This window comes from Rhinatrema bivittatum, chromosome 8 (assembly GCF_901001135.1).
Source record: "Rhinatrema bivittatum chromosome 8, aRhiBiv1.1, whole genome shotgun sequence".
NCBI classification, from domain to species: domain Eukaryota; kingdom Metazoa; phylum Chordata; class Amphibia; order Gymnophiona; family Rhinatrematidae; genus Rhinatrema; species Rhinatrema bivittatum.
The window spans coordinates 118,105,854-118,125,628 of NC_042622.1; the positions used below are offsets into that span (position 1 = coordinate 118,105,854).

Sequence of the window (19,775 nt, forward strand, 5' to 3'; positions counted from 1 at the left end):
GGTGGTGGTCCCGCTTCACAAGAGTGGGAACAGGGAGGAGGCTGGCAACTACAGACCGGTTAGCCTCATTTCGGTGGTGGGAAAAGTAATGGAGTCACTGCTGAAAGAGAGAATAGTGAACTATCTACAGTCAGGAGAATTAATGGACCAGAGGCAACATGGATTCACCAGGGGAAGATCCTGTCAGACAAATCTGATTGACTTTTTTGACTGGGTAACCAAGGAATTGGATCAAGGAAGAGCGCTCGATGTCATCTACTTGGATTTCAGCAAAGCTTTTGATACGGTTCCGCACAGGAGACTGGTGAATAAAACGAGAAGCTTAGGAGTGAGGGCCGAGGTGGTGACCTGGATTGCAAATTGGTTGACGGACAGAAGACAATGTGTGATGGTAAACAGAACTTTCTCTGAAGAGAGAGCGGTTTTAAGTGGTGTACCACAAGGATCGGTTTTGGGACCGGTCCTGTTCAATATCTTTGTGAGCGACATTGCGGACGGGATAGAAGGTAAGGTTTGTCTTTTTGCGGATGACACTAAGATCTGCAACAGAGTGGACACGCCGGAAGGAGTGGAGAGAATGAGACGGGATTTAAGGAAACTGGAAGAGTGGTCGAAGATATGGCAGCTGAGATTCAATGCCAAGAAGTGCAAAGTCATGCATATGGGGAGTGGAAATCCGAATGAACTGTATTCGATGGGGGGGGAAAGGCTGATGTGCACGGAGCAGGAGAGGGACCTTGGGGTGATAGTGTCTAATGATATGAAGTCTGCGAAACAATGTGACAAGGCGATAGCAAAAGCCAGAAGAATGCTGGGCTGCATAGAGAGAGGAATATCGAGTAAGAAAAGGGAAGTGATTATTCCCTTGTACAGGTCCTTGGTGAGGCCTCACCTGGAGTACTGTGTTCAGTTCTGGAGACCGTATCTACAAAGAGACAAAGACAAGATGGAAGCGGTACAGAGAAGGGCAACCTAGAAGGTGGAGGATCTTCATCGGATGACGTACGAGGAGAGATTGAAGAATCTAAATATGTACACCCTGGAGGAAAGGAGGAGCAGGGGTGATATGATTCAGACTTTCAGATACTTGAAAAACTTTAATGATCCAAAGACAACGACAAACCTTTTCAGACGGAAAAAAATCAGCAGAACCAGAGGTCACGAGCTGAGGCTCCGGGGAGGAAGACTAAGAACCAATGTCAGGAAGTATTTCTTCACGGAAAGGGTGGTGGATGCCTGGAATGCCCTTCCGGAGGAAGTGGTGAAGGCTAAAACTGTGAAAGACTTCAAAGGGGCGTGGGATAAACACTGTGGATCCATCAAGTCTAGTGGGCATAAATATAGAGGAGGTGGTAAAACACTGCACGGAGCGGCAGTAGCCACAGAGGCATTCACGGAGCGGGATGCCAGTGGCCAGTAGTTGTTCCACCTTCAGGCAGCAAAATACTGCACGGAGCGGCAGTAGCCACAGAGGCATTCACGGAGCGGGATGCCAGTGGTTTGTGTTCCACCTTCACGGAGCGGAAGGTTGGAGGGCTGCCATCTCCAAAAAAACAAAAAAACAAAAAACAAACAAACAAAACAGAGGTGGGTAAGAGTATGGGGCAGGGGTGTGGCCGTTTATTGCGGCAGTTGCTACCCCTGATTGAGCTGGATGTTCATTGGGATGCGGATACGGCACTGCTCTCTGCATTGGTGGAGGGGTGGAAGGGAATTGGGGCCGGAGGGTGCTGGAAGCCAATAGTGACGGGGGAGGGGGAGAAAAAAAGGGGGGGGGGAAGATAAAAAAAAAAAAGGATAAACTGCGTAGCTTGCTGGGCAGACTGGATGGGCCGTTTGGTCTTCTTCTGCCGTCATTTCTATGTTTCTATGTTTCTATGTTTATGTAAGCTACTTACTGAATAAACTGGTGGTCGGACCAGGGTTTGGGATGGATTGAAAGAATGGTCAAAGGTAATGAGATGAATTTAGGGTTACAAAAAACTAGGTCTAGTGTATGACCAAGTTTGTAGGTCAGGGAGACTACAAATTATTCTCAGCCAAGACCATGCATTGTGTTAAGGAAGGCAGATATTGAAGGGTGAGGGGAAACGGGGTCATTTTGATTGCTAGAATCTCCGGTGACAATGGTTTTAGATAAGTCAACTGGCAGAGTTGATACTATTTCTAGTAACGGAGATGGGTTGGATTGTAGAAGGCCAGGAGGACAATAAACGATAACAATATTAATGATTAAAGTGGTAATTAATAAAATTTCATAGGGGTGAGCTGTGGATATGTTTTTTTTTTTACGTGGGAGAAGAGAAGATTTGAGTAGAGCAACAAGCCCTCTGCCACGGCAGTTAGGCCTAGGTTCAGAGAAGGGGATATAATCTGGGGGGCATAATGAGTTGATCGTGATGGCACTTGTGTCTGTTAACCAAGATTCGATAATTAGAAAACAGTCTGATTTTTGATCAGGTAGCAAATCATAGATAATAGCGTTTTTTTTTCTAACTGATTGGGCATTGCACAACAGCAGATAAAGAGGAAAACAAGGCAAAAGATGTAGTAATAGAGGGAGTAACATTGAATTAAGGATTTTCTCACTGAGGTCGTAGTTTTGCAGTTCGGGTTGCTAAGGTGACCATACTTTCCTTGACCAAGAATAGTCTGTATTTCCATTTTTTCGCAAATATGAAACAGACTACAAAGAAAGACAATAATCAGTATGGTTATGCATACAGAATTTAATTGGAAAAAGGGTTGGCACTAAGGGTCACACAAAGGAGCAGTCACACTAAGGGGCACACAAAGGGGCATGCCCCTTTGCTGCGCTCCTTTGGCACACGGTGCCTCCGGCAGCACTTCGGGCTGATTGTGCTGTCTCCCAGGTGATATAAGAGGGGGCGGAGTGGCAAAGTCTGCACAGCAGGAACAGCTCAGCTGAGTAGAGATGGTAAGTTCAGCAGCATAAGGTGTTATAATCACAGGCAAACCTGCGATTAGTTTTTTAGCAGACTGAAGCAGGGAGTCTTGCAGTATCCTTCTGTATGTTGCACCATCCATCTGTCCTTCAGTTTTAACAAGATGCCCAGTCTCCGCTGAGGAAAGGCATCCCCCCCAACATGATGCTGCCTCCCCCATACTTTATTGTTGGGATGGTGTTTGCTGAGGGTTGGGCAGTATTGGGTTTGCACCACCCATAGCATTTTGAATTTTGGCCAAAAAGCTCCATTTTTGTCTCGTTTGACCACAAAACCTTATCCCACATTTTAGCTGAGTCATTCTGATGCTTTCTGGCAAACTCCAGATGTGGTTTGATGTGGCGGGGGGGGGGGGGGGGTTCCGTAATGGCTTCAGTTGTATACAGAGCTCCACCACAGTCTCAGCCACTAAACTCTGTAGCTCCTTCAAAGTGATTGTTGACCTCTCTGTGGCTTCCCTCATACGCCTTCTCCTTGCTCTGATGCTGAGTTTTGAGGGACCTCCTTCCATAGGCAGTGTCTGGGTGGTATGATGCAGCTTCCATTTCCTCACAATTGATTCAACAGTGCTCACTGGGATATCGAAGCACTTAGATATTATTTTGTAGCTTTTTCCTATCTTGTGCATGTCTATAACTTTATCTTTAATTTCTTTAGAATGCTCTTTGGTCTTCATTTTCACAGCGAAAAGAGAATTTGCATTCAGACAACAACCAACAAGGACTGAACTTCACAATCTGGGTAAACAAATAAGCGTGGGGGTAGCTTGCTTATTACGACGGTTACTACCCTAAAACAATTAAGCCTGATACATCACTTTGAATGCATATAAATAGCGTTGCTCTCTGCTTCAACAGCAGGGAGAAATGTGGAAAACAGGATTTACATTCAGACAACATCCAACAAGGCATTGATCTGTGCAGTCTGGGTAAACAAACATCGGGGTAACGTGCTTGATGTGGCGGTTACTACCCTTAACCATTAAGCCTTATGCTCACCTTTGATGCAACTCCACCTGCCTCTGCATCAATGGCAGGGGATGGCAGGAAACTTGAATCAAACAGTTACCTAAAAGGGCCCTGAAATTGGTGGTTGGTGAAACAGATACTTATGGGAAAATAAGTGTGGGAGCTTGCTAGGCAGACTGGATAGGCCGATTGGTCTTTTTCTGTTTCTTTGTTTCTATGATTCACAGTTTGACCAGTGGTACTGGAATTAGGGGGGGTCTTTTATCTAGAAAATCTAACCTTTTTTAATATAGAAACATAGAAATGATGGCAGAAAAAGACCAATCGGCCCATCTAGTCTGCCCAGCAAGCTTCCACACTTATTTTCCCATACTTATCTGTTTCACCAACCACCAACTTAAGGGCTCTTGTTGGTAACTGTTTGATTCAAATTTTCTGCCATCCCCTGTCATTGGTGCAGAGAGTAATGTTGGAGTTGCATCAAAGGTGAGCATAAGGCTTATGGTAAGGGTTGTAACCGCCGCATCAAGCAAGTTACCCCGATGCTTGTTTACCCAGATTGCACAGATCGATGCCTTGTTGGATGATGTCTGAATGTAAATCCTGTTTTCCTCATTTCCCCCTACAGTTGAAGCAGACAGCAACACTGTATATGCTTTCAAAGTGATGTATCAGGCTTAATTGGTTTAGGGTATTAACCGCCGTAATAAGCAGCTACCCCCACGATTATTTGTTTACCCAGATTGTGAAGTTCAGTTCTTGTTGGTTGTTGCCTGAATATAAATCCTGTTTTCCACTTTTCACCCTGCTGTAGAAGCAGAAAGCAGCACTGTATATGTATGTTTATTTATTTATTTATCGTGTTTTGTATACCGTCATTCGGTTTCGCCATCAGAACGGTTTACAGAATAATGGAGCAGATTGTATAAACATCATCACAGCATCTTATCATGTAGTGTAAGTTGATTACATATAATAGTTATTAATTGTAAGGGTCATTATATACAGTAAAGATCTTACAGCAAAGATATTACATATATACTGTTACATATAGGCTTGTGTTAATAAGTGAGGGAGAGGGGAAGGTGTATAGGTGGGTGAGATATTATACATTTGGATCTGTAACAGCAGGGGGTTTGACAATTCAAACTGTCTTTCTGATGAAGTAGTATATACTATATGAGGTCGGTTGGGTAATCCATTGTTAAGCGTTCTTTGGTAGATCTAGGGATGTAGCATTTTTCTTGTTGTTGGGTTGCGTGTGTACTTGGTGGGCCGGTTGATTGAGTGAATCTGAGTAGGCTCTGGGAAAACAGACAGGTTTTCAGGTCTTTTTTGAACATTTTGATGCTTTGTTGAATTCTTATTCCAATTGGTATTGAGTTCCATAGTGTGGGGCTGGTGATGGATATGGCTCTCTCATGTGTTGTGTTCAGTCGAGTGGTTCTTGCGTGAGGGATTTTGAAGAGGCCTTTATTCATTGAGCGTAGGTTCCGTTTTGGAGTGTGTATTACGATGGATTTGCTTTGCCAATTGTTTTGTTGTCCTATAATTATTTTATGCAGGGTTGTATGTACTTTGTATTCTATTTGGTATTTTATTGGGAGCCAGTGTAATGAGATGAGTGTTGGTGTGCTGTGTTCAGGCTTAATTGGTTTAGTGTAGTAACCGCCATAATAAGCAAGCTACCCCCACGCTTATTTGTTTACCCAGATTGTGAAGTTCATTCCTTTTCAGTTGTTATCTGAATGCAAATCCTCTTTTCCACATTTCCCTTTGCCATTGAAGCAGAGAGCAATGTTGGGATTGCCTTAACCGTGCAAGGGATTTTTTGAGTAAGGGTAGTAATCACCAGGTAGTAGTTAACATTTCAACTCTTCATTCCCATCCTCTAGAGGTCAATTGTTAGGGCAATATCTTTCATCTGTGTAAACTTGGAGCTTCCAAAGCCCAGGGGCTGAATACTTACGAAGCAGCATTTTTCAATTTTTTATTTTATTTTACAAAGAATGCAGAGAAATAATGAATTGTGACTTCGAAAATTTACTTTAAGAGCATACTAGTTTCCAAAAAAACATATTGGGCCTGATATTCAGCACTGGCTGTTTAAGTAACTTAGCCAGATATGACTAATCCAGTGAAGTTATGATGTGTATTCAGCAGCATGGCAAAGCTAATGAATATCAACAACCAAAGCAAGAGAGGGAAAAGGATCAATCGTCCAATTCACACCTTTAACTGAATCATAGGCAAATGACAATATCATATAAATCTGTGCTTAGAAGTTTCAATCTGCGGCCTCTCGCCTCTCAATGGGCCGCAAGCCTTAATCAGCTTACAAAGCAACATGTAATGTATAATCATTTATCGTCATCTGCACATATCAGTATTCAATCTATTTAAAGTGCAATAATTTCACCACAATTTTATTTCCAAACTACCCTAAAAAAGGTTGTAAATGTAAACCAAAAATTATACTTCCCACCAACATTAAAATCTGAAAATTTCCAAAATTCAAAATTTGTTGAAAAAAGAGATACTTAGCCAATGCCTCATAAGGTATCACATTAGCGCTTTCCCGACACGAATCATGTTTCGGTTGCCGAGAGCAACCTTCTTCAGGGGATATCACTCAACAATATTTTACATGAAGCGGCCAACTTTCTTCAATCTCTCCTAAGAACAAACACAACACATTAAAGATTAAAAAGTGCACTCATATTCAGTTATACAAACCCACAGACATCCAATTTAAACTAAATCGAGATTAATCCATGCCTAACCTGTGTCTCAAAAAGAAAAACTTACCCGGACAAACTATGTCTCAGCTGATGTTTTCAAAAATGGCGCCACGGCGTCTCTGACTCACTCTCGATACTACATCCTTTTAAATCCTGCAAATACCTTATACGTCACCGGAAACCAACGCTAACAAAACTACAAACGCTGACAAAACTACAAATCCCATAATGAATATACACGTATATGTGTGCACGTAGCCGGGTTGCCTTATCCGGCTGAATTTAGACACGGGGCATCTAAACTTAGATGTACACTTATGCGGCTAAATCCAAATATCAATAGTTAGGCGTATAAGTTATAAGTCCAATTCACTCCACCCCCTATCCACCCAATACATGCCTACTTTTTAATGCACTACATTTTAGCCATATAAGAGGTTTATATGGCTAAGCAGCGGCCACTGAACATGGCGTGCTTATCTGACTAAATAGCATTGAACGAGTTGAGAATTTTGACCGCACTTGCTGAAACAATCAGTGTAAGTGGCATTTGTAATCCACACAAATCTGCTGACTTTTTAGGGGGTCAAATGCTTTTGTAAGCCACTGCATGTTAAAATCTCTGGTTGATCAGTTTATATGGAAATGACAAGGTGTATGAATTAGCTGTATTATATTAAAGCGGCCTAAAAATTTTGGAGGTTGAAATACACCGGATTTTAGATTTTATAATGTAGCTTGTCAACTTTGCCTTCCTTGGGAAATGATTTCTAGGACCTATAGAGATCTAGTGTTCCTACTTTGCTGGAATCTAAAGCCTCTCCTTTTTCTCCTTTCTGTTTATTACATACTACAGACTCCAATATGCCAGAATTGTTGAAAAATTGTGGGTTATTTAGGCCAGTGCTGTTGACCTAGCATTATATTTGTAGATAGTGAGGGACACCCTCTACAATTTCTGCCTTCTTACCTTTATTGGGAAATTTAGCATTTTCTGTGGATTTGCAAGGTGGTGTGCTCAAGAAGTGGTATTTACATGGACACTCGAACCATTTATTCTTTTGAGCAACTTCAAACAAAATATAATATCCCCTGTTCACATTTTTATGCCTGTTTACAGGCAAGGCATTATATTGTTCAGTTAAAGAAGTCTCTGATAAACGTATTCCAATCTGATTTGCTTATAATAGTCATTAGGTCAGTGGGCACCAAGGTGAATAAACTATCATATTGGTACAAGATGTGCTGGATGAAATTTCAATCAGACTCCTTAAATGATTTGGCTTATTGGTCTAAGTCACTGGGGTCCAAGCTGTTCTTTAGATACAGTGCACTGCTTTGAACATGTTGGGAAACTTTCTCTAGATGCTAAATATCAAGAAATGCAGTTTAAAAATTTGCATCATAGTTAAATTTATTTTGTAAAAACCTGTAAATCTTATATTACTTATTCTGATATGTGTAATAAGTGTAAAATCAATAGTGGCACTTTCATTCGTGAATTATTATTTCCCAAGCTATATCCATTTTAAGAAGAAATCTTTCCAACAGTTTATAGAGTTACTAAAGTATGTCCTTTATTTGATGGCAACTTGTTACTACTTGGTTTATCCACATTTTTTTTTTTTTTTTACCATAAAGGAAATAAGAATTTTGTGTGTTTCTATTTTGATGGCATTTTTTGTATTTTAAAGTTTTGGGTTCAAAATATTATGCCTCCAACTTAAGTTTGGCATTAATCAATGGCTGATTGGATACAATTGGACCAACTGGATGTTCCCTTCACTCAGAGATCAATAGCAAAAGGTTGTGTTTAAGCCTGAGAAAATGACTATGCTTTGTTACCTGTGTCTGTTATTGATCATTGAAGCTGTTGGGATATTCCACTTGGTGGGCCTAATCCTGATAATTCTGTTGGTTAGTGTAGGCGTGGGTTCGTTTATGGATATGGTGTGAATGGATGTCTTGCATCATGTTAATGCTGTGGCATTATTTATGCTCCTGCATTTGTCACTAAAATGGTGACATATCACAGGCTATAATGCTGTTGATCCCTGGGGAAGATTAATGTTGGAAGTGTTTCCTTTGTTCAAGGCCATGGCATACCTGTTTTGTTTACTATTATATGTATCTCATTGTATAAATAAACATTTGGGGGGAAAAAATGCTACCTCCCCTCTCACAAGCACTGTTTAACCTAGCAACTGTCCTGTTCATGTGTGTACACTAGTCCAATAATATCTGCTGCTGTCAACATAAATCTATTCTTTTATGATTTGGAAGGTCTTATTGTCTTTGTCAAGGTGGTAAGTGATGTAAAATACCCTCTGTCACTGTTGTTTAAGTAATGAGATTTAAATGATCTAGTTCAGTGTTTCCTAAACTTGCCCTGGGGGACCTCCAGTCAGTCGGATTTTCAAGAAATCCAAAATGAATATGCATGAGGTACACTGCCTCATTATATGCAAGTTTATCTGATGCATATTCATTTTGGATATCCTGAAAACCTGACTGGCTGGAGGTTACTAGGACAGGTTTGGGAGCCACTAATCTAGTAGTCTTGTAATACATTCTGATTTTACTAATAGGAGTTTCTTTATTGGGTATAGGCTCAGCAGCCCTAAAGAGGCCATTTGAGGATGGATTAGGAGATGATCCTAACAAAAAAATGAAGCGGAACTTGAAAAAAAGTAAGTGAGATTTTTAGTTTTTGGTGCCTGTTATGTATTAGGGCGGTAACTTTTAAGCAGCCGCGCAGGCACACATATACGCACATATGCTGGCTTGCGCTAATGGATGTGGCCCTTTTATAACATACGCGCATGATATAAAATAGGCTCTATGCACGTACACGTGCGCACAATTTTATATGGACATGTGCATGTGCACGCAAATGGGATTTTGGTACATTCGCACACAGTTACCAGTTTCCCCAGTCCATTCCCAGTTCGCCCAGTTAAAGGATAGGACTTCCTAACCCACCCTAATTAATAAGCCTCCCTTTTAACCCCAACCCTTAAATGTCACTAACTAGCCTTCTTTTTTTTGTTTTATTAGTTACACGCCATCTATAGCAGAAGTAAAGTAATGTGGATAAGGGACCCTGGCATGCGCTAATGCGAGTAAATACTTATGCGCTGGTTTCATTCTTGTTTCCTGGAACGCCCATGCCCTGCCCAGACCATGCCCACACCCCACCACTTTTTTGTAAAACATTTTGTGCACGTACCAGGAGATATGCAGGTTTCCATGCGTTGGTTGTTTTTTTTTTAAATTCACACTTTATTATTTTTCAAATCATTACATTTCACAATGATAAGACAGGAATAATATTGTCTTAGGCAAACATCATAACACAAGAAAAATCTCTATGGGATGCATAGAGAGAGGAATATCGAGTAAGAAAAGGGAAGTGATAATCCCCTTGTACAGGTCCTTGGTGAGGCCTCACCTGGAGTACTGTGTTCAGTTCTGGAGACCGTATCTACAAAGAGACAAGGACAAGTTGGAGGCGGTACAGAGAAGGGCGACCAGGAAGGTGGAGGGTCTTCATCGGTTGACATACGAGGAGAGATTGAAGAATCTAAATATGTACACCCTGGAGGAAAGGAGGAGCAGGGGTGATATGATTCAAACTTTCAGATACTTGAAAAACTTTAACGATCCAAAGACAATGACAAACCTTTTCCAACAGAAAAAAATCAGCAGAACCAGAGGTCACGAGCTGAGGCTCCAAGGAGGAAGACTAAGAACCAATGTCAGGAAGAATTTCTTCACGGAGAGAGTGGTGGATGCCTGGAATGCCCTTCCGGAGGAAGTGGTGAAGTCCAAAACTGTGAAGCACTTCAAAGGGGCATGGGATAAATATTGTGGATCCATCAGGTCCAGAGGACGCATATAAAGAGCAGGTAGTAAAATACTGCACGGAGCGGCAGTAGCCACAGAGGCATTCACGGAGCGGGATGCCAGTGGCCAGTGGTAGGTGTCCACCTTCATGGAGCGGAAGGATGTAGGGCTGTCATCTCCCAATTAAATAAAAAACAAAAACAAAAAACAAAACAGGGATGGGATCCATCAGGTCTAGAGGACACATATAAAGAGCAGGTAGTAAAATACTGCACGGAGCGGCAGTAGCCACAGAGGCATTCACGGAGCGGGATGCCAGTGGCCAGTGGTAGGTGTCCATATAAAGAGCAGGTAGTAAAATACTGCACAGAGCGGCAGTAGCCACAGAGGCATTCACGGAGCGGGATGCCAGTGGTAGGTGTCCACCTTCACGGAGCGGAAGGATGGAGGGCTGTCATCTCCCAATTAAATAAATAATGAAAAAACCCAGGGATGGGATCCATCAGTTCTAGAGGACGCATATAAAGAGCAGGTAGTAAAACACTGCATGGAGCGGCAGTAGCCACAGAGGCATTAACGGAGCGGGATGCCAGTGGCCGGTGGTAGGTGTCCACCTTCACAGAGTAGAAGGATGAAGGGCATCCATCTCCCAATTAAAAAAAGAAAAGAAAAAAAGAAAAAAAAACAGGGATGGGTTCATGGGCTTATAGGTATTACCAATTATTAGGCTTTTCAATATTTGATGATAGTTAATGTGACTTTCAAGGCATTCTTCACTTTCGGTGCATGTCCGGCATGACTCCTTGCTTCAATGACAGGGGAAAAGAAAAACTGATACTTCACACATTTCCAGCATTGCCCTCTGCTTCATGGCAGAGAGCTATGCTGCCGCTTACCCAACTAATCAAACTTAATATTTCACTTGGAAGCAGCTCCAGCACTGCTCTCTACATTAATGGTGGGGGTGAAAAGGGAATTAGAACATAAGGTTACTAAGAGCCAAGAGAAACAGTTAAGTATGAGAACAAATGTGTGAAGCTTGCTGGGCAGACTGGATGGACCGGTTGGTCGTCTTCTGCCGTCATTTCTATGTTTCTATGTTTCTATAAGAAAATTTAAATTAACTTAACTTTAATACTAAAGTCCACATTTACGGGGGGGACAGAGGAAAGAAATTAAGAAAATAAAGAATTTACTGTGTGGGAACTCCCAGATCATTTACCTTCACACTGGGTTCCTTTTATCATTGAGAAACCTTTCAAGATCTGCAGGGTCTAAGAAAACAAATTTGTTACCCTGAAAAGATACAACACATTTACAGGGAAATTTCAAATAAAAAGTTGCCCCAACATCTAATACCCTAGATCTCAACAAAAGAAATTTTTTCCTTCTTAATTGAGTTTCTCTCGAAACGACTGGAAATATCTGGATCTTCTGACCACAAAAATTTAATCCTTTAAACTTAAAGAACTGATTAAAAAAAACAAACAAATCTTTGTCTGACTCTAATACAAAAGTGACCACAAATGTGGCTCTAGTTTGTATTTCATCAGCCACCAAAAAAGAGGAGATATTGGGACTATCAATAGATGTTAAAACATCGATAGCTCTGCCCTCCCCATTTACCATTCTTTTCTTACGAGGCAAATAATATGAGTTAGATATCAAAAACCTCTTTTCACTTGAAAATTGAAGATTGTCTATTGCATACGTTTTAAATAACTCGATTCCAGATAGGAAGCGAGTTATAGGAAAATTAAACAATCGTAAGTTCTTTGAACGTATATAATTCTCTAAAACTTCATATTTTTGATGTATTATTAGACTATCCTTAATTGCTGTTACTGAGGTTACTTGAAGGCTGGCAATAACAACAGACTGTAACTTAACCTCAGTTTCCACTTTGAAGATCTATTTTCTAATTCCAGCAATTTACGACATGCTTTTTCTATATATACAGATAACTGTTTTATAGAGCTAGTCAAAGTATTATCAGTTCTGGTAATTACTCTCCAAATGTCTCTAAGTGAAACCTCAAAGGTTCTTTCAATGTATTCAATAGTGGCTCTTCCTCTGCTAAATTAAGTATCACAGGATCAGGAACAGGTTGAATAGATGTTGTTACAGACAATACATTGTCCAAATTCTCATGTTCTCTAATTACTAAATTACCACCTTCAGATATACAGCCTGTCTCTCGCTGCAACTCTACCAAATTAATGTTCCCCTGATTTTGAAAGTAAACTTTTCTGAGGTAAACTTAAATCAAACTTTTCTGAGGTAAACTTAAATCAAATAAAGACACACCTGGTGAGGCTGAAGGCCTGGGAGGTGGAGAACACGCTTCTGGGAATAATGAAATTCCAGCTAATTCCATACACTGTTACCACAGTGGTGAATTAGCTCTTATCACATGGGAATCCATTGGACCATGAGCTGGAGTTGATATAGGTTTCCCCTTCCTTTTCCTTCCCATCGCCACGATATTAAGTCGGAGGTAGTATAGAAAAGCAGTATTTTCTACACTTTTTGGGCTGCTCAAAAATTAACGCCTGCTCTGGGCAGGATTTAATTTCTGACAGTAAAATATGCACGTTGGGTGCACTTTTTTTTTTTTTTTTTTATAATCGGTGAGAATAGCTAAATGCAACATGCATTTGCATGTGATGAGCGGTATTAGCTTCGCTGGGGGTTGGATGTGTGTTTTGAATGCTCTAATCCCCTTATAGAATAAGGGTTGTGGATATGCATCCAACCACGGGTTAAACAGTGCGCTCGGCTGAGCGCACTGTATTGCATCGGCCTGTATGTCAGAACCTGCTACAACAAAAAATTCCAGGGTTTTAATATGTAAATTAATTTGTAAGCACAGTAATTCAATTATTAGAAATGAATGAATCTGAGACATTTAATCATAAAACAAAAGTCTGAAATATGTTTATTCATTGATGCTATCTTGGAATCTTAAGCAGTTCTGACATCTGTCTCTGGGAGACCGCTGCATTATGTTGGGAGCTGCTGTTCAAAGACTGTTTCATTCTAATACAATCAGAGAATGTCATGGCCTTTCTTAGTTAGAAGGCAACTTTTTCATAAAAGACCAGCTTTTCTTCTTTTAATTAAAGATCTGTTTTGATTAACTTAAATTCTGCTTTGTTTAAAGTTTTATTTCAATTTGTTGAAGGTTTTGGTTTTTCATTAACGAAGCCTATATTAAATGTTTTTGTGAACTGATCGATTTCAAATTGATAATTATTTGGCTTTTTTAAGTACATAAAGGTCAGAAATCTAGCAGTATGACTGGGCACAATACACATTCTTTAGTAATGTACAGCTTACATTTAATCAGTTGTGGCTATGGCTTAAGGGTATAATACAAGGTTTGCAATGGTGTATAAGTAATAGCTTATTTTGGAAGATGTGATATATTTTGAGTCAGTCAAAAATAAAGTAATACTTCTGTATATTTTGGGGTTTTTTTGTGGGACCAGTACTGTCATGAGCATTTTAATCAAAGTAACAATTTAGTAGTTTTGTGACAAAAATTACATATTCTGTTTTCTGAAAGAAAATAATGAAAATATATTTTATGTGCTTTTTATCTTTCTTCAATAGTCCTAGACAGCAAAATAATAGACACTAACCAGCCAATGAATGCTTTGATGAGACTGAATCAAATCAGGCCTGGACTTCAGTATAAACTTCTCTCGCAGTCAGGTCCTGTCCATGCTCCAGTCTTCACGATGTCTGTAGATGTTGATGGTACAACATATGAAGCATCAGGGCCATCTAAGAAAACAGCAAAGCTGCACGTAGCAGTGAAGGTGAATCAATGTATTTATTTATTTATTTTAGATGTATACTTTTTTTATGGACTTGACATTTGAGAATAAAAATCCAGCACAACATATTTTGTTAGCTTAAATTTGGAACCTGAGTGAGCCAAACCAAGCAGGAGAAACTTAAACCAAACCAACATTTATTGCCTGCTTTTTCTTTGAGTATTCTTTCAAGCCGAAACAATGTGCATAGTTTTGAAAATCCAGATGTACACGGTTGCCTCCCCTGAACTAATCCCACCTGCAAGAACTCCTCCAGAACATGTGGATAAAAGTGCAAGTGTTATTAAACAATGTGTGTACTTTTTCCCTTGTAGAGGGTGGGTAATTTTCAAAAAGCCCATTTCTACAGGTAATAAACATTGTTCTACTCATGGAAATAGCTTTGAAAATTGCTCAACCCATATCCAAGAGCAAAGCACATTTCATACCTTTCCCTTCTTATAGAATCTTGGCAAAGTCCCCAGATTGTTTCAAATCCTAGTCTCCTCCATTGAGACAGAGGTTGATATTTGAAAGATTTATCCGCTAACTTTGGGAGTTAGATGGACACATCTTTGAGGTTAAAATTCCCATCCATCCACTCAGCAGGACAAATTGTTACCCACATAAAAAGAGGTGGGTCTGGAGATATTTCCAGGTCATGGCCAAACTGTAGCTGGTCAGTGCTGAACAGATAGATTTAGGTGAACAAGGCTGGTCGCAGTGAAGGCCTGTTCTAAAGTTATCTAGATATCTTTATCTGGGTTTACTCAGTGTTGAATATGAGGATTAAGTTACCTAAATAACTTTGCCACTCACTGGTTTGCTGAATATGGTCCTCAGTATTTAGCACCACTCCTTTCTTCCTTTCTTTATGTTAAATTTCTGGATTCTTTTTGCTATTTCTTTTAACTGGGTTTAATACTGGAAATGTTTAATTTACTGAAATCACATTTTATTTTAGTCTCTTCTAGAACATTGCATGTCTTTCCAAAGAGTAAGCAAATTAAGAAATGTATTTTTCAATGTGTTTTATTCAGGTTTTGCAAGCAATGGGGTATCCTACTGGCTTTGATGCAGACATTGAATGCATGAGTTCTGATGAAAAATCAGATAACGAAGGCAAAAATGAAACTGTATCTTCAAACTCGAGCAATAATATTGGAAGTACTACAACAGACAGCTCCAATACCTTAGAGGTATTTCATGGCTAAAATGACTAGTCTCATTGAAATCAAAAGCTTTTCAGTGGCCACTTCTTGGTCATACTAATGCTTAAGCATCATCTGAAAGTCTAACCATTTGGAGCCTAATAAGGCAACAGTTAACTCTAGGCACTGGCAGAACTCTTGGCAACTTGTGCCTCTTCCCACAATAAACAGCACAGCAAGAACACGATGACAGATCATAACAGAACGTGGGTGGAAGTGTGAGCCCACGATTTGTGGGGGCAGGATGACAGGCAGCTGTAAGATATTTTTCAGTATATCCACTTTACCATATTCGACAAGCCCAAGTGCTTCTCCTTAGTTTGCTGATGGCACATCCAAGCTGCACATTATTGGGCTACTTCCTCTCCCCTCTTTTTTTTTTTTTTTTATAACTGGATGGCATCTACTGCTGCTGAGTACTGGAAAGGAAGGGCAGCTGTGAGCCTTTACTTGCAGTGTAATGTGATATTTTTCACCATTATTTCTATATTCCCAGCCTTGCCATTATATAGACATTCCTTTGCCAAGATGCATAGATTGTGGTTCCCTTCAGTCTAATGTAAGCACAGTCTATACTGGCTGCATTCCTGCTAAGCAACAGACAGGATTCCTTCCCAGGGGCTATGAATTCTTTCTCTGCATTGTCCCCATTCTCAGCCAACACAAGGAGCACCTCTGGATCAAAAGTGGTTCTCCTGCACAATAGCACATGCAGCTGCTTTTGAACCATTGGGCCAAGTCCTCTTGCTGGCCACCTTTTGAGGGAGACTACCAAAATTTCTAGGTGTAGGACAGAGGACTATGTGATATGCTGTGGAGTCAGCATGGTTCTCCGGAATGTGCATGGCAAAGAGTAGGATCATTGAAATTCTCATAAAAATACAATGCCGGTGTTAATTCTAATTTTTCCCTAAATTGTATTGCTCTTTACAATTTTGTATCTCCTCCCAGTAATTCTAATAAAATTTTAAAAAATAATAATCAAATACAATCCAGTGCCACCAACACATTGTGGTGTATTACATTACTGTTTATATTGTGTTGCTTTCATTTTGGATTGATTTTTTTTTTTTTTTTTAAATGGGTACCTTTTAATTTGAAAAATTCAGTATTAGGAATCTTCAGTGTCTCTTTTTGAGTATCCACCTTTCTGTCAGCTTAGAAGTGACAGTTTTTCCCTAGTCATTTCCCAGATGTGGCTGCCGCTTCTTGATGGCTGGCTTTATAAGTCACTTGTTATTCTCAGGTTAAGATGGCAGAGATGGTGATAACCTGTGTGCACAGTTTTTTTAGTTTCTGCTTTTCATTTTCAAACAGTATCTAGTTAGTGTATTGCACTTGATAGAATGTCTTTCTTCCCATAAAAGAATGCCTTTCTTCCCATAAAAGAAAAACCAAGGCGATGTACAATTAAAAGAAACAATATCTAAAAAAAACCAATATCTAAATATAAAAATACAGTAAATATTAAAAAAGAAGAAAGACTTAAAAACATAAATGTAAAATAAGACAGACTCATCTAATAAACAAACAAGTAAAAATAAGAGATAAAACTTGAAATATCGGGCAATAAATCCGTTGAACAATTAAAATCAAAGGGGCGGATTTTCAGAGCCCTGCTCGCCTAAATCCGCCCAAAACCGGGCGGATTTAGGCGAGCAGGGCCCTGCGCGCCGGTAAGCCTATTTTACATAGGCCTACCGGCGCGCGCAGAGCCCCGGGACTCGCGTAAGTCCCGGGGTTCTCCGAGGGGGGCGTGTTGGGGGCGTGTTGGGGGCGTGTCGGGGGCGGGCCCGGTCGTCGCGGCGTTTCAGGGGCGTGTCGACAGCGTTTTGGGGGCGGATACGGGGGCGTGGCTACGGCCTGGGGCGGTCCGGGGGCGTGGCCGCGCCCTCCGTACCCGCCCCCAGGTCGCGGCCCGGCACGCGGGGATTTATGCCTCCCTCTGGGAGGCGTAAATCCCCCGACAAAGGTAAGGGGGGGGGTTTAGACAGGGCCGGGCGGGTGGGTTAGGTAGGGGAAGGGAGGGGAAGGTGAGGGGAGGGCAAAGGAAAGTTCCCTCCGAAGCCGCTCCGATTTCGGAGCGGCCTTGGAGGGAACGGGGGTAGGCTGCGCGGCTCGGCGCGCGCCGGCTATACAAAATCCATAGCCTTGCGCGTGCCGATCCAGGTTTTTAGCAGATACACGCGGCTCCGCGCGTATCTACTAAAATCCAGCGTACTTTTGTTTGCGCCTGGAGCGCAAACAAAAGTAGGCTATTCGCGCTCCTTTTAAAATCCGCCCCATAATGTACAAGGAAAATAATTAAATCTAATGAAAAATAAAATGTTCTTCATGGACCACACCAAAAGGAAAAGAAATTAAAAATAATTGTAATTATTCTTCATAGGCCCTACCGAACACAATCATTTTCAGACCCTTTTTATATTTCTTGTAATCCCTTTCAAGGTGTAATGCAAGGGGCAAATTATTCCATAAAGAGGGAGCTAAGAATGCAAAGGCAATTTCCCTGTTTTTTTTTTTCTATCCTAATTTCTCTAAAGCTCTGAACTTTCAAAAGCTCCTGTTCTGAAGAGCAAAGACACCAACAATGTGTATAAGGAGTTAACAGTCTGGCAAGATAAGAAGGATGGACAAACTGGAAATCTTTAAAGGAAATACATCCTATTTTAAACTGTTTTTTTAAGGACATGGGAAGCCAATGAAAGCTTTTCAAAAGAGGTGGCACATGATCGTATTTCCTTTTTCCAAAAATAAGTTTGGCAGCTATGTTTTGGACTAATTGTAGGCGATACAAGGCACGCGCAGAGAGGCAATGATAATAATGCTTTACAATAATCTAACCTATTCATCACAAGTGAATAGGTTAACTGCTGTAAAACTTCAATAGCCAAAAAGGGCCTTAAATGCTGAATAAGTCGTAGAAAAAAAAAATAAAAGGATGGAATTACTTTTGAGATTTGTGGTTCACATGTAACCTGGGAATCAGTACTAATTCACAAAGTAGTAACAACATTTCTTAGCTGAATGTGAGTACCGGCAATAACAGGAGTAGGAAATTGGAAATTTCAGATTTATTGCAAACCAAATAGCTTCCAAATTCCCAGGATTTTGTTTTAGTTTGGAGGTATAAAGCCAAGTAGCTACTTCTGAGAGTTAATGATTGAATTTTACCATACTATCATCTGAAACAGAATTAACAGAAGCAATTTTCTGTATGTCATCAGTTTATAAAAAGCAAGAATAACATAAACTCTGAATAAGACTGGCCAATGGATTCAAATAAATATTAAATAAAATAGGAGAAAGTGTGGAATTCTGCGGAATTCCGTAGGGCATACTATAGACTTGTAATGATGACTTTTGATGACACAAGAATATTTGATATAGGCCTGTACTTATCATTTAAGTTAGCATCTGGATAATTTTCCTAAAGAATAGGATGAATCCTAGCCACTTCGAGAGCATCTGGAAAGTAGCCTTGCTCTAAGCTAGAATTTATGATTTTAGATAAATACAGCAAGAGACCAAGATCCAGTTCTTTAATGTATTTAAAAGAAACAGGATCTAAAGAAGAAGAGGATGGACTATTCTCGTAAATGTTAACTGGACTCAAAGCCCTTTTGAATAAAAGCTGCAGAATGAGTTTTAACTAAAATGGTAGACAATAAGATGTCAAAGAGAGGAAAGTTTGAGATTTTGTTATCTTTCATAGTAGGGCAACCCCTTGAAACCCCTTCTCTGAAGCTTGAATGGCCTCTGAGTTGAAACCTTTAGCCCACTCCTCTTGAAGCAATGTCATACAAGTAGTTCCAGGGTACTGTTGAATGATAGGTGTGGGAAACAAACTGAATATGTATGTTTATCATATTTAGAAGTAGAAAATTATAAGCTATATACTTTATTTGTTTTTGACTCACTGCAAGTGTGTTCACATGCAGGGGGAACATGCGGTATTGGATTCTGTAACATACACTGGCCATTTTCTGTTAGGTTTCTTGAGTGTTTAAAACAGTGAAATTTTGGTGATGGCTGCAATAGAGCATTCTTGATGTCTTATCTTTGCAGTACCATAAGAAATGTTGGCGTAGGCATTTGATCAGTTTCAGGTCTTCCTTATCAATGTTAGTGGTAATGATAATGCTCTGTAGTAAACAAAGCAAGGTAATTGATCTTTGGACAGCACATGACCTTAAATCTGCCATGACACATTAGAACAGAT

The 19,775-nt window shown here is 40.3% G+C and overlaps 1 protein-coding gene across 3 annotated transcripts in view; it reads left to right on the top strand.

The window, feature by feature from the left end:
- Positions 1–19,775, top strand: part of STRBP (spermatid perinuclear RNA binding protein) — a 158,766-nt gene that overhangs the window by 117,263 nt on the left and 21,728 nt on the right. For all 3 annotated transcript variants that reach the window (XM_029612031.1, XM_029612033.1, XM_029612032.1), the window contains 3 exons: positions 9,285–9,365; positions 14,137–14,345; positions 15,383–15,541. In XM_029612031.1, coding sequence (XP_029467891.1) covers positions 9,285–9,365; positions 14,137–14,345; positions 15,383–15,541 — 449 coding nt within the window. The remainder of the gene's footprint in view (positions 1–9,284; positions 9,366–14,136; positions 14,346–15,382; positions 15,542–19,775) is intronic.